The sequence below is a fragment of the Apodemus sylvaticus genome, chromosome 3 (assembly GCF_947179515.1).
Source record: "Apodemus sylvaticus chromosome 3, mApoSyl1.1, whole genome shotgun sequence".
NCBI lineage: Eukaryota > Metazoa > Chordata > Mammalia > Rodentia > Muridae > Apodemus > Apodemus sylvaticus.
Genome location: NC_067474.1, coordinates 7181609 through 7195614, shown reverse-complemented (window position 1 = coordinate 7195614; position 14006 = coordinate 7181609). Strand labels below are relative to the sequence as shown.

At 41.1% G+C, this 14006-nt stretch overlaps 1 protein-coding gene across 5 annotated transcripts in view; it reads right to left on the bottom strand.

Moving 5' to 3' along the window:
• Eya1 (EYA transcriptional coactivator and phosphatase 1) overlaps positions 1-14006 on the bottom strand; it is a 139692-nt gene that overhangs the window by 52338 nt on the left and 73348 nt on the right. For all 5 annotated transcript variants that reach the window (XM_052175936.1, XM_052175937.1, XM_052175938.1 and 2 more), the window contains 2 exons: positions 5738-5877; positions 3708-3791 (listed from right to left, as the gene is read on the bottom strand). In XM_052175936.1, coding sequence (XP_052031896.1) covers positions 3708-3791; positions 5738-5877 — 224 coding nt within the window. The remainder of the gene's footprint in view (positions 1-3707; positions 3792-5737; positions 5878-14006) is intronic.

The following is a 14006-nucleotide window of genomic DNA, read 5'->3' as shown; positions in this document are numbered from 1 at the left end:
TGGGATATTAATTAATTAAAATAGGCAGTTAATAAAAGGAAAACACTGTTTTTTATAAGTATGAAAAGAAAAAGAGTAAGTATTGAGGGATCAAGGTACTTGGGTAAAGATACAACATTTTCTCATGAGCAAGGAGTCTACTTGAGTCATCTATGTAAAAGTAAGTGAATACTGTTAAGTTTGGGTTTATAATTCAATATTGAAAATTGGATTACATTGTATGTTTTAAGGAGAACAATCGACTGGGGGGAGGGACCTACATTTTCTTTAGTAAAATTTAGGAATTTTGATTTAGCTTGGAAACAGTTTTTAAGAATGCATTAAACAAAAGTGGCTAGAATAGAGATTTCTACAACCACCCTAAAGACAGACTCTACATTCCTGTTAATAAGTGCAGTTTCTTTCCTCTGCCTTGGTAGGCTGTACCTACCACCTTTTTGTCCTTACCACCTTTGTTACAAAACAACACTTCCATAAAACACCCAGCATGCCTTCTTCCCACATCTAGGATTACACAGAAGGTGGGACATTCTTGAACCTTTGGAGGGAGGTATATATTGCTATAACATGCCCTGATTTTGCATTCTATCTACCAGATCCTGTATCCCCTTACTAGACGGCCCACTCATTGAGTTGCCTAAGCTAGTGTGACTAAGCTCCTTCTCAGGTATCTGGTTCCCATAGAGACAGAACAGCCACCACTTTGTTCAGCATTCATTTCTTTCTATGCATGTAGAGGAAGGCGGAGCCACATACTTCCCCAACAATGGCCAAGAACACAAGTAAATCTGCACTGCGAAGAGGCAGACTGCCACTAAACTACCCTTAGACTACTGGGAACAAAAGGGATGCAGGCTGTTCCAGTCTGCTTGGTTACTGTCATTGTTTGGAAGAATTCTGAACAAACCTCATAGTTTTCAAGGAGTGATCACCTAACTTGAGAACAACTTCTCCCCAATTCTAATGTCCCCTAATGAGGGTAATATTAAGTAAGCCCCCATGCATAGTTCTGGCTGCCTCTCATTGTCTTAGCAATGAATATCCCTGAAAGTATCTCCAGCAAGGAGACAATAGGTTGGTCATAGCATCCGGCACAGAGAAGATGCTAGACACACGTTTGGGAGGAATCAGACAAGGCGCTGAGGTGCTTCTAGATCTAAGCTTCACAGTATTAATGTTAAATCTGGTGTCCACAGCTCTGGCCAGTTCAACAAAGAATACTGGCTTTACCTGCCAGCTGCCTTCTTGCTTGTCTAAGAAAGTATGTCAAAACTGTCTACGATTTCCCTAATACCCATATCCCCAGGTTTTCCCGACAAAATGCATCCTGCCTGTGACTATTCTGTCCATCTAAGGACACAGCCCTGAAATCGTGCTTCTCTTTCATCTACTGTATTCTGTCCTCTGCCCCATTCCAAGTCTACATTCTAGTCACTACTCACAGCACAATCCAGATCCAGCCATTCTCTCTAGACTGATCGTAACCAGATCAATTCTCTTCCCCTGCCAATAACTCTCCATGCACATGTAACGTAATCTAAAGCTTTAAATCATTTTCTCCACTGAGGACCTCATGTAGACCCCCACCAATGACGTTCCTGGTTTCTAATAATGAGATCTGTCTGTGTGCAGATGGCTGAGGGGGCTGCATGAAGGTCGCTCTTCTCCCTGACCACAGGAGCTTTAGAAAAGCTCCATCTCCAACACTCCACTGCCACACAAGCCTTCTCATCCCTCAGACAGCAAACTCGTCTGTACTCCTGCACTTGGTACTTCTTCCACTTAAAACCATTCCTTCTGGTGGGCACAGTGACCTGAGGGCAGGCCGGCTTCAGAAGCAAAGTTACATGCAGGAAGATTTTCTTTGGACGTATTGCCCAGTGTCTGTAAGACTACTCAACAGGAGAGTTCTATCCTGGGATCCCACATGATAGATGTAGAAAACTGACTTCTACAAGTTGTCCTATGACTTTCATGTTCATGCTATGGTGTGTATGCACATGTGTACACATAGATTACACATACAATAAACAAAAGCAAAAAAATTAAAAATGAAATGGGCTTCCTGAAGCATAAACCCTTATTATACATTGGCTCTGCCTATGGCTCTGAAAACAGTGGTCACCTTCTCTGTATATCAGTGTGGTCAATAAAGGCTTGTGACTTTCTATGTGGTTTCCAAATCCTGCATGTGTAAACAGCTACTCTTTTCAACACTTCTCAGTAGGCTCCAGACACCATGAGCTTTCTTCTTTGGGAATAACTGACAACACCCTGTGACTTAGTTAAGATGATTGTCAAGGCTCTACTAACTACTTATAGTTATAGTTAGCTTTATGTAGTAGGTTTTAAAATAGTGATTGATATAGTTATAGTTCAATCTTGTATTGTACCTAATACAAAAACACCACCAACAATCACCCAGCTAGGATTGACTGAATCCTTACTGTGTGTTCAGTGTACAAGTTTCTTTTTTTTCTTTCTTTTTATTTGGTGTGGGGGGTTGCTGATAGATTATTTGACATGTTCTCATTGTCTTCTCACAGGGAATGTATTTAAGCAGAAGATGGGCTTTATGGGGCTTCTCATAGATGGCTGAGTACAAACTGAAAGGGTGGGATTGCGCAGCTCTTGCAGGAACGCATGTGCTCATGTGTGCGCACACCACAAGGCTTTTATAATTAGACTTATTGCTAATAATTCGAAACTTGGACTGTGAAGCTTAAGGGATAATGTCTTCCTTTCACCTCCAGACCGAAGTCAACATCAGGGACTGAATGTATTTTATTGAAATAAGTATTTGTTAAAAGAATGAATATACTATCATATCTATAATGAGAGTTTGTTACCTTTTACAGTGTCAGTTTTGATGTTGATAAATCTCTAGTCTTACTAATATAAGAACTTAGTGTCTTTGTTTCCAAACCAATCTTAGCTTTAAGGATCTAGGACCCATATTTCTTTAGCCATTAAAATTTCTTTATAATTTTTAGAGTAATTTTAGAAAATACCAATGTCCAATATAAAAAAACATGGTTTTGCATGGCTAAAGTGTTTTAAAATCAACAAGCAACACCTCACAAACAATTTCTAAGGTTTTAGGAAACCTAAATACCAAAACAATGGGAAGCTATCTTTGTATTATTCTTTACCAATTCACCAAAATAAATACCACAATAGACAAATTAAAAAACTTTAATAAGGGAGTATTAATATTACTATCATCTAGGAGCTTAGTATCATATACTATTTACATTAATTTAGCCCCAACAGAAAAGGGTCACATAAAAGTATCCACAGCAGATAAAAGCAAAATACCAACCCTTCTAATCCCTGCAGACAACAATGCATGGAACTCGCCACACTGAATGTTTTGAGAATAAACAACAGTGAAGAGAGCAAAAACACAACCAACAGTCTTACTTGTTACTTATTTTAAGAAATGTCCAATTACTTTCCTGTGGGGAGGAAAACCAAAGCATGAGCCAAATGCAATCTGTCTCCTATCAAGGCATGGGTATAATCTTTCCCTCTTCCCCACTTATACTTTTGCCTTGCTTATGTATTTGGCCACAGTAATAAATTATGCTCCTTTTTCATCTTAAATGCATTGCTTAAACTTAAATGCCATTCACTGGACAGAAATGAGTAAGTAAACTCAAGGCACTTTCACTCTGGAGCAACTCAGCCGGTGCTGGTGTACTCACCCTCCCATATCTGTTGGCGTAGGACCCCGTGAGCAAGGAGTGGAAAACGATGATTGTCTCGTCCAGGTCCCAGATGAACACTCTCTACAAGGGAAGAACGCGTCAGTGCACCTCTGCTCTGGTCGGCAACTGCTAGCAGCTAATATTGACATGGCACGGGAGTTTTGAAATGATATACACAATCAAAGATCTGAATTTATGCATCTTGCAGACACAGCTCTTCCTAAGGCCATCACCCAGCTGTCAGGTCTAATCTCGGATGAGGTACGGGAGAACAGTTGTGTTAGTGAAGTCAATGTGAATGTAGAAAAGAGTCTTTTCTAGTCAACCCTAATGTCTCCATTTCAGTCCCCAGGAGATGAGCCATGATTTGACAATGCTCTATTTGTAAGTTCTAAGAGACAGAAGAGACTCAAGTTGAAAGCCATTCAAAAGAGACCTTACCTCAGAAGAAGAATTAAAAGTAACTCTTTTGACTTATTCTAAGCAAGTCAAATATTAATCATTTCAAGAAATTGAAGCTTTACATAGTTTATGTCACATTAGCAATCAGGCAGTTATCATAAGGATGAGTTATAGCTCAGGCTCTCAGGGTATCTGAGTTCTGCATGCAGCAATAGAGATACTTCAAAAAACAAACTATCTTCATTGCACATGTGCACATATATTATACAATTCACGGTCCAGGATACAGTCATTTATAGATGACTTATATTAGATTAGATATATGAGTAGGCTAGACATGGTTTAAACTGGTGGGAGACTAGAGATGCTGCTAAGTAGGAGAATGCTTGCCTAGCATGAGCCAGCTCCAGCCCCCAAGACAAAGAGCAGGGAGACTGCATAGGGTATGTGTGAACTGCATGTTGCATTTGGGGGACTTGAGCATCTGTGAACTTGGATATCAACAGGAAGGGCCTTTGAACATGTCCCCTGTGCATATTGAGGAGAGACTATATATTTTTAATCAGGTGTTCTCATTTTCAAATTAAGCAGCCACCCACATATACTCTGACACTCAGGGGGTATTTTAAACTGGATTTGGAGTTCATTTCAAAAAGTTCTTTGAGACACTACGACATCTCCATAGCCTGTTCCTCTCCTTCCTATTCGCCCTCACAGCAGCACACATTCATGTGTATAGATGCTGCTGGAAAATGTTCATCTTCTCAGCAAAAATAATCAAGTTTTCCACCATCAGATTTTACTTTGGCAAAAAGCAGAAACTTAATTGCAGTGGCTTCGAGGCAATGAGATCTGCTACCCTGTCAGTTGCTTAATCCCCGCCTTTGAACTCGACCAAAACATGTCCTCAGTAGCTGATTACTATTTCATTTTAGAACATTCCATCTTTCCCCTTCTCTGTGTACACAGACGTGTCTTTAATTTCAAAGTGGTTTTGCCTGTGCTCTCTTAGGATCACACTTATCTAATGGGAATGGCAGTGACACACAGCAGTGTGGTAGAATTTTGTTTAAGCAGAACTGCTTTGTTTCCCTTTGTGTTTTGTTGTGTGAAATGGTGCCACACAGCCAGGCTGGATTCAAACTCACTATGAGCCAAGAATGACTTTGAACTTTTGGTCCTTCTACCTCTATTTCCCATGAGCTTGAAAGACATGCGTGTGCCACCGCACCTGGCTACTTTTAGTTCTTGAGAAAGCAAGACATAGATGTAGTATTATGTACACATTATGAAGGAAAATACAGAAGTAAACAATTGCATAGAGCTGGGAAGACACTCAGTGGTGTAGCACATATGTAGCTTGTTTGAGATCTTGTGTTCCATCTCCAGTGCTTCAGAACAACAGCAGGAATATCTACTAACAAACCACATCAACTATGAAAACTATGGATGATAGACAGGTAACATGAAAGAGGGAAAATTGTTCTACTTTGTTAATATGAGCAATGAGCAATACCAAAAAGTGTTGGGGTACTTCTTGCCTGATGTTCACAGGCCAGTTCTGTAGACCCATTAATGAGCAATGTAACGCCTTGTTCCTTATTTTAGTATAGGCAATGCCATACCTCAAGATCAGAATCCGGGGGAGGTGAGGGATTATTGTTTCTCCTGCCTCGGCCACGTGACTTCCCATCTGAACCTCGACGCAGTCGATCAGAGTCAGACTCTTTGATGGGTGTTGAAGGACTGTGGATTGTACTGTATTCTGTAAGAACATAAGAAGAACTTTCAAGTCCCACTACCACAGTGCCAAGAACAGTGTAACTCACAGGGACGTTTAGAGTAAGCTTAAGCTACATTACATGTAGCTTAAATCCAACATTATCTTTTACATGCGTTAGGAAATAGCTCAGGAGATGTGAGAATCTAAGACTTGGTTTGAAAGCACAATGCGATCATGGACCACTCAACTTTAACTAAGCATGTAGGACAGTAGGTTGTCCTGAAGTGCCTCTATTTTCCTGGGGTCAGTGTGACGAGCTGGTACTCCCTCCTCAGTGGATTCCACTGACCCTTCCCAATGACCTGTACCACTTCACCCTGACTCCATAAATGGCCCTGGGCCACCCGGGGAGCCTGCTATTTGATTCAGCTCTGGCTGCCCCAGTTACAAGCAGGATTCTGGTTCATGGAGAGAGATGAAAAGACAACCAGCCCCAGGGCAGGGAAATCTGAGTCATAGGGCAGAGGCTTTTCCAACATTTAAAATCCCCACTTTCTCTCTCGTTGTATGTGAGAATGAGAGAAGGAGCTGATGCAGGCCGCAGGCTTTCAGTCAGGGCCCACCTGGGTCTAGCACCCACCTGCGCTCTTCTTGTGTCACAGCCTTTTTAAAGCAAACATCTAACGCCAGGCCTAACATTAAAAGTACTCATTTGGCTAACTCAGAGAAACCACTGGAATAATTGCATGGAAACCACAGAATGAAGAGCAACTCCAAAAAGGCTGGAAGCAATAGCTGAGCAGTTGTTGTAGACTTTGAGGAAGATTCTTATCCTGTGTGCAGAATGAACAAACCCGCCACTTTCACCTCCTATTCTGGTCAGGACTCCCATCAGATAATGTCCACTTTGCTCAAGGTCCAGATGGCCCTGTGACGGTTCTCCCTGAGAGGCTCAGAGCCATATTTCTTCATTAGATAAGGATGAGAATCTCTCTATTTAATATGAATAATTCTTCTTCACTGTGATCTTATTGATCATACATTACCAGGCAGAAAACTACAAGGGCAACAGAAAGCCTGGCAGACATGGCTAGTACACCCGAGTCCTAAGTCCACCTTATCTACCACCAGGGCCTCTGAGAAATGCTGCTCTGATCTTTGTGAGAGAGAAGCCACTAATCATTTCCAGCTCTCAGTCACTTGAACCTGCTCTGCATGTCTTGTTAAATCTTAACTCAGCAGATCCCCAGGACTCGGCGAAGGCACGTATGTGTCTCCTTCATTACAAACAGAATGAATGATATCCTCTCTTATATAAGTGACTGATGGCACTCTCCTACCCAGAAGCCACCGGGATGACCTACAAGCCAGTCACTCACTTGCTTTCATAAGAAAGTCCAAACAATGTTTCTTGACAGGTCTGCTGTTTAGTTATTAGGATTCCTTTTTAAGCTACCTCATTTCATAGAAATGTTATTCCTCATTTCATAGAAATGTTAGACTCAAGCATAAAGAAGAGTAAAATTATGTCATTTTTAGAAAAATTGATGAAATGAGATTATCATGAGAATCTAGATTTAGAAAGACACATTTTTGCATTCTTTTTGTGATATAAAACCTAGATTCAAAATATATGACATGAAAGCACATGGGGACTACTCTTTGAGAAGAGGGACACACAATAAAAAAGTATATGGTAATAAACCCCAAGATGTATATGTACGTGTATATGTATATGTGCATATACACATACATACAGAGAGCGAGAGAGAGTATATAATTGTCACCCAAGTCAACACTAACATTCTCTTATTGCAAAGGCAGAATGGCAAGGCCTCCACGCCCTCTGTCTGCAGTCTTCTAAGCAAGCATTTCTTTTCTGTATGTTATGGAGAACGATGGGCTCCAGATGAATGTTCTAAGCAGTAAGACTGATTCAAAGGAGTATGTTTGAGGAAAATTTAGCCTTACATTTTAAGAAACATTGCACAATGTGTGGAATCTGGGTGGTCCGTGCTCATTTAAGAGAGAACATGTGCAGTCTCTACCAGGGCTTCAATATGAAGCATTCTTTTGAAGAGTTGGTGTTAGATGCATCTTATACTCTAAGTTCTTTGTAGGAGCAATGATAAACTGGGGACTTCCCAGTTTATCTGAGAAGAGTTAAAGACATCTAGCTGTATCTTGTCACGTGGTAACTTCTATATATTGATTTTTGTCCTCAAAAATCTTTATCTAACTTGGGTTTTATTACCATACACTTTTTAGTGTCTACTACTTTATCTTTTTGGTGAATATTTGTCTCTAAAATACAAATTATAATTAAAAAATTTCATCACATTTTTTTGAAATAAGCTGTAGTTAAATATGGTTTACTGAGTGCATTGAACAAAACAGCAAAAAAAATTATGTAAAGTTTTTTTCCTGGTAGAGGAAAATTATTTTAAAAGATTAATACTATGACATGTTTAAATATTAAAATATGTTTATATTCACAACTTAGAAACTTAAGAGAAGATGATATTAAAAGTGATGCAAACTAGCTTTGTAAAAATCTCTTCCTTTTTGTTCTGAGGTGGAATTAAAGGCTTCTAGCTCTAAACCAGCTTTACTGATTTCTAATGTCTTCTTCCTGCAACTTGTGCAAAACAGCTCAGCTAATTTAATCTGCTAAATCACCCACTGCTCAAACAACTCAGCTAATTTAATCTCCTAAAAAACGCCCACTGCTCAAGTTTCCCTAAACCCTCTCCAATTGTTCAGGTTTATCCACACTGAGCTGTGGGTGTGAAAATATTCTGAAGAGAGTTCTTTTAAGAAATACTGGCTCCATGTTGTGCTCACAGGCCTAGCTGCAGCACATAGGAGTGGGAATACATGGCTGTACTAACTGGACAAAGCTCTGTCTTTAAGGGCTGAAAATTCATGGACACCTAAGCAAACACAAGAGGGTAAAATTAAAGGGAAAGGTAGAATTCTGTAGACTGTGAAGGAAATCCACACAAATAATTCTAATGGAATAGGTGTGCTAGTAAAGAAAGAATAGAAATGTGCTCCAGGTAGTGGCATGGCCAGTGGGTAGGGGACAGAAAACAAAACAACAGTTTGATCTGGGTCTACAGAGCCTCTAGCAGGGTAACAAGGAAGCTGGGATGACGGTAAAGAATTCAGCCAAGGAGAGGAAGCTTTACCTCTTGGGTGGCAAGAGGCTGAAGACAAGTTACACCCAAGAGTAGGAGACCAAGGAAGAGATAATTCAGTAATTCACATGAGAGAGGGCCATGGTCTGGATACAGGTTGTGGCAAAAGAGCAGCCGTGAACATGAATTACGAGGCACAATCAGTAACTAAGGAGACCAGAAAAAAGTCAAGGCTCATGTCTGTGATTTGACAACTGAATATGGAAGATGCAAGGTAGGAAGAGGAGGTTACAGGGAAGAAGGGAGGGGAAACTTCAAGATTAGCACTAGAAACAACAAATGTGAAGAGGGCTGGGAGAGTGATGGGGGTTTGGGGAAGAGAGGAGTGGGGGTGGGAACATCTCTAGGAAGTCCTAGAGACCTAGGATGGGGGAGGTTCCTGGGAGTCTATGGCAGTGACTCTGAGAGTCCTAGCTGTGGGAATATGGAACCTGAAGTGGCCACTTCCTGTAGCCAGGCAGGAACCCCAGTAGAGGGATAAGGACACCAACCTACCCACAAAACCTACCTAAACTTTGTCTGGGCTATAAGAAGTACGGGAACAAAAATGGAGGGACAAAGAGGGTAAAGAAATGGCCAACCAATAAGAGGCCCAACTTGAGACTTATACCATGTGCAAGAACCTGACACTGCTTTGCTGAACTGTCCTCTGAAAGGCTCTGAGGAACTGACTAAAACAGATACAGAAACCCACAGCCAAATACTGGATGGAGTTTGGAGAGTCTTATGGAAGAATGGGTGGGGGAGGGGGGAAGGACAGAGGGATCTGAAGCATATAGGAACTCTACAGCACGATCAACATAGTCAACTACCCTGGGCTTCTGGGTTCCCAGAGACTAAACAACCAACCCAAAAGCACAGGCCCCACACAGATAGGTAGCAGATGTGTAGCTTGGCCTTCATTCAGATCCCACAACAACTAGAACGGTGGCTGTTTGTAAATCTGCTGCCTGCCTGTGGACCCTGTGCTCATGCTTCTTTTTCCCCCAGTTTTATGATCCACTGCTTTAATACAGACTGCCCATGTGGCAGTGGGGTTTGGAACAATCTAATGGCATCTAGTAGGCTCAGGATTTGCTATACATAGGTTCTTCCAAGTCTAGCTCTTTCTTTGCTATAGCTGTGCAGGTTACCTCATTATTTCTACCAGCCATGCAAATATACATACCAAAGAAAGGGCTTGGTTTTAAAAAGCTAATGTTCACTTATGGAATTATCTAATACTAACAATCAACATAGGATCAATAGAATTCTACATTTTCCCATACTGCAGAAGTTTTCCATTCATTCTTCAACATGAAAAAGACAGACCGGAAGGAGCCTTGGAACTCAGTAGAGTCCAGTCTTGGCCAGTAATTTCTACTTGAATCTTGGGGATGTAGCTTCCATTTTTTTCTAGCAACCCAACTCCTAACTCACCAAATTGAGGATATAGCCTGGATTATTGAGCTTCAAAGTTCTCTTATCTTTGGGCATATAGTGGAGGTATTTTCCTACCAGTAAGCTCTTGCAATAAAGTAGTCAACATACAACTAAAAAAGCCTCCTGGGGAAGCCCAGCCTTGAGGATTTCTTCCTGCTACATGCTAGCCAAACACCTCATGCTTCCCTCAACATGCCTTGTGTTGTTTGCACACAGTGCCAAATAGTTTTCAAAGGCTTATATCAATTTAATTCAAGTCAGCTTTTTTTTTAAAGATTTATTTGTTTACTTTTTGTATATGAGTATACTGCAACTGTCTTTAGACACACCAGAAGAGGGCATTGAATCCCATTATGGATGGTCATGAACCACCATGTGGTTGCTTGGAATTGAACTCAGGACCTCTGGAAGAGCAGTGTTCTAAACCACTGAGTCATCTCTCCAGCCCCATCAAGTCAGTTTTATCACAATCTTATTAATGCACATAGGCTTCCTTGATGAAAGCATTATGCCCAATTAAAAAAATTATTTTTAATATGCACATTTTAGATGCATTTGTTTAACAGTTCTTTTCTTCAATGAACTATACAAACAGAATTTATAAATACTGTTTTATTGATGAACATAACTCTTCTTTTCAAATTTGAAGGTACTCTTCCAAGTCTGAGATTTCCTTAAAGTGTGCTTTCCTTCCTAGCAGCCTTTATTTATATGGTATCTTGCAGCCCAATATGAAGGCCTGGTTACCTCCATAGAGATTTAGGGATCACATTTATTCTATAAAAGGGAACCTCTGATCTAAATTTACACTCTGCAGACTGGATTCCCCAGTGGTATTGTGAAAGTGGAATTGTGAGTTACTGGTTGCTTCTGTGCTCAGGGAGGATGAAAGGGCTCCTTGCTCATTTCTGCTCTGAGTCAGGGGAAAGACTGTTCCCACAGCAAAACCTAGTGATAACCCAAGGATGCTCTTATCCCAGGCACAGTGACACAGGGATGTGCCAGAGGTCCTGTGATCTCTGCTATACCCTAAATCTGTATGCTAGATGAGACCATGACGAAGTGAAGAACTTAGTGTAAAACCTTTAGGCTAGTGGTTTTCAACCCTCTAAGCATAAGATTATTCTCATTGCTGCTTCATAACAGTAATTTTGAATCATTTATGAATTATTATATAAATATAATCATTATATAATATTATGAACCATTACATAAATATTTTTGGAGATAGAGGTTTGCCAAAGGCGTGGCAATGCACAGGTTGAGAACTATTTTAGGAAGAGTATCTGAGCTCAGTGAACACAAGATGTGGTTATTGGTAATTGTGTTGTGGTTGTGGCAAACATGGGGCTTAGACTAGCAGAGCAGACTCCCACTTCAGACGTGGATAAGGCAAAACATTCCTATGATGAAAATCGTTCAGAAATTCCATGCCTAATGCCTCTGATGTAACCTGTATGATTCCTGGGCCTAGCCTGTTGTTTGTAATCATCGGTGTCCTTGGTACAATAAGAATCCAGGACAGGTGAGCACACAAGTGCCACCATGTAGCAAGTGACACATTTCTGAAAAAAGAAAAACTCGTGGCCTTGTTCAAAGTCAAGAGTGTCAAAAAAGAAAAAAGTGTCTTGTTCACTGTATTGGAATATCAAACAATCTGGGTAAAACGTAGAGTGGAAAAGAACCCTGGAGGTGTTTCTCACTGAGCAACTTTGCCTGACATTAAAAGAACTCTCACTGCTGAACCTGATAGATGTCTCTGATGGCTAGATGGTACATGAAATTGTTGCTTTCTCCCATCAGGCAGGTAGGGGAAAGGCTATCTGGATTCATGCTCTATGGCCAGAGACCGCCAGAATGGAAACCTGACATGTCCATTACTCTCAAACCCCCAAAGACTTGTCAGCAGTGACTTCCACTCCATACTTGAATTTTCATGTGACTCAATACCATAGAAGCCAAATATTCACAGTAGAGTGCATATACTTATACACACATTCCATCAGGTTTCCTGCCTTTCTTTAACTAATTAAAGGAGAACAATGTTGAAATACTTCTTTTAAAGGTCCTTAATATAAAATTCTTTTGTGAAAATGATCTTGGAAACAAATCTGTCTGGAGCAACCATACTAACCTTTGCTCTTGGGATTCAGGAAATGGAAGAAATGGTTTTCCTGTGCCATCCTTGTGCTTGTGAGTACTTGCTGGGGTCTGAGCATCATGCATGGAGTCTCCTCCATTAACTTCGATTCCCATCTGTGCCTTCTAATGGTTGTCAATGTCATCTGTGGACCACAAGGCCGGACAGGCTCCCTATCCTGTCTTTCTATCTATCCTATCCCTTAGTATTCTGACGTAAGAGAACAGCTCGATGACGACAAGGTTCTGTGGGTCCTACATATCACTGAAGTGTTTCCCCCTCACGTTTTCGATCACTCCCATGCCACTATCTCTGCTCATCTGTGTGGATGGCAGCTCCTCCCAAGTGCTGCTTCCCATCCCACTTCCCACTTTAGTGACCTCTCTGCCTTCCTAACCCCATTCCACTAGTCTCCTTTAACCAGGCCTTTCCTGGCACATTCTCAGCCCTCCACACCTGGCCTCCCTTCCAGGCCTTCCTTCATCCTGTTGCCTTTCCCTAGAACACTCTTCCCAAGATACTGAGGTGGTTCCCTCCTCTCTAATGTCAGGTCTTAGCTAAAGTCGCCTTACCAGGTGAGTTTCCTAGATAGGTTGTCTGCCCTGATTCCACATACCTCCCCCAGCTGTTCATCCCTGCAGGCCCTCAGGACTCCAGCTCATTGTATTCTCCTGCTTCTCACGCCAATAGATGCTCCAGAGAGCCACTGCTCTATTTTTTGCATACTGCCAAGGCTCTAGCATCTAGAATTATGCCTGGAAGCTATCGAGGTTCAAAACACATCATTTTCACACCCTGGCAGGGAAACAGTCTGTGCTTCACATACCAAAATGCACCTGATCATTGATACACCCCTCCACAAGTCTATTAAGCTATTTTCTTGAGCAATATATCAGAGGTAAATACTGCTTGATGTATCTCCATTCTATTTGAAGAGGAGCTGACAGTAGGCATCAGCCAAATGCACTAGATTCATTTCCAGCCTCTCACTTCAGGGGATTTTAACAGTAGAGAGCTTGATAGAGATCTGATCCACTCATGGTGAGGTTGTGTTCGAGTTGGGAGTGGGGGTGGGGGGAGGAAACAGGACTTCTTTCAGACTTCAGGATTACTTCTACCAGACTGGTCAAGTGTATGTTAGGATCCTCATAGATTCTGGTTAGTAAGTTGTAAAGGCTGCCAGCTAGCATGGACCCCAGCCAGAACACAAACCCAGGGCAGAATATGAATAACTCATTTGTTTAAGGTTTTGTTTTTATATCCAGTCTGCATACATTCCAGAGTAAGTTTACTTTCTATTTATTTCATTATACTGATGTTGTATTATCCTGAGTTCCCTCCACAGCAAAATTGAGACAATAGTATTATAAAGATGTCACGTAATTGATACATGTAAAGAAATATTTTGC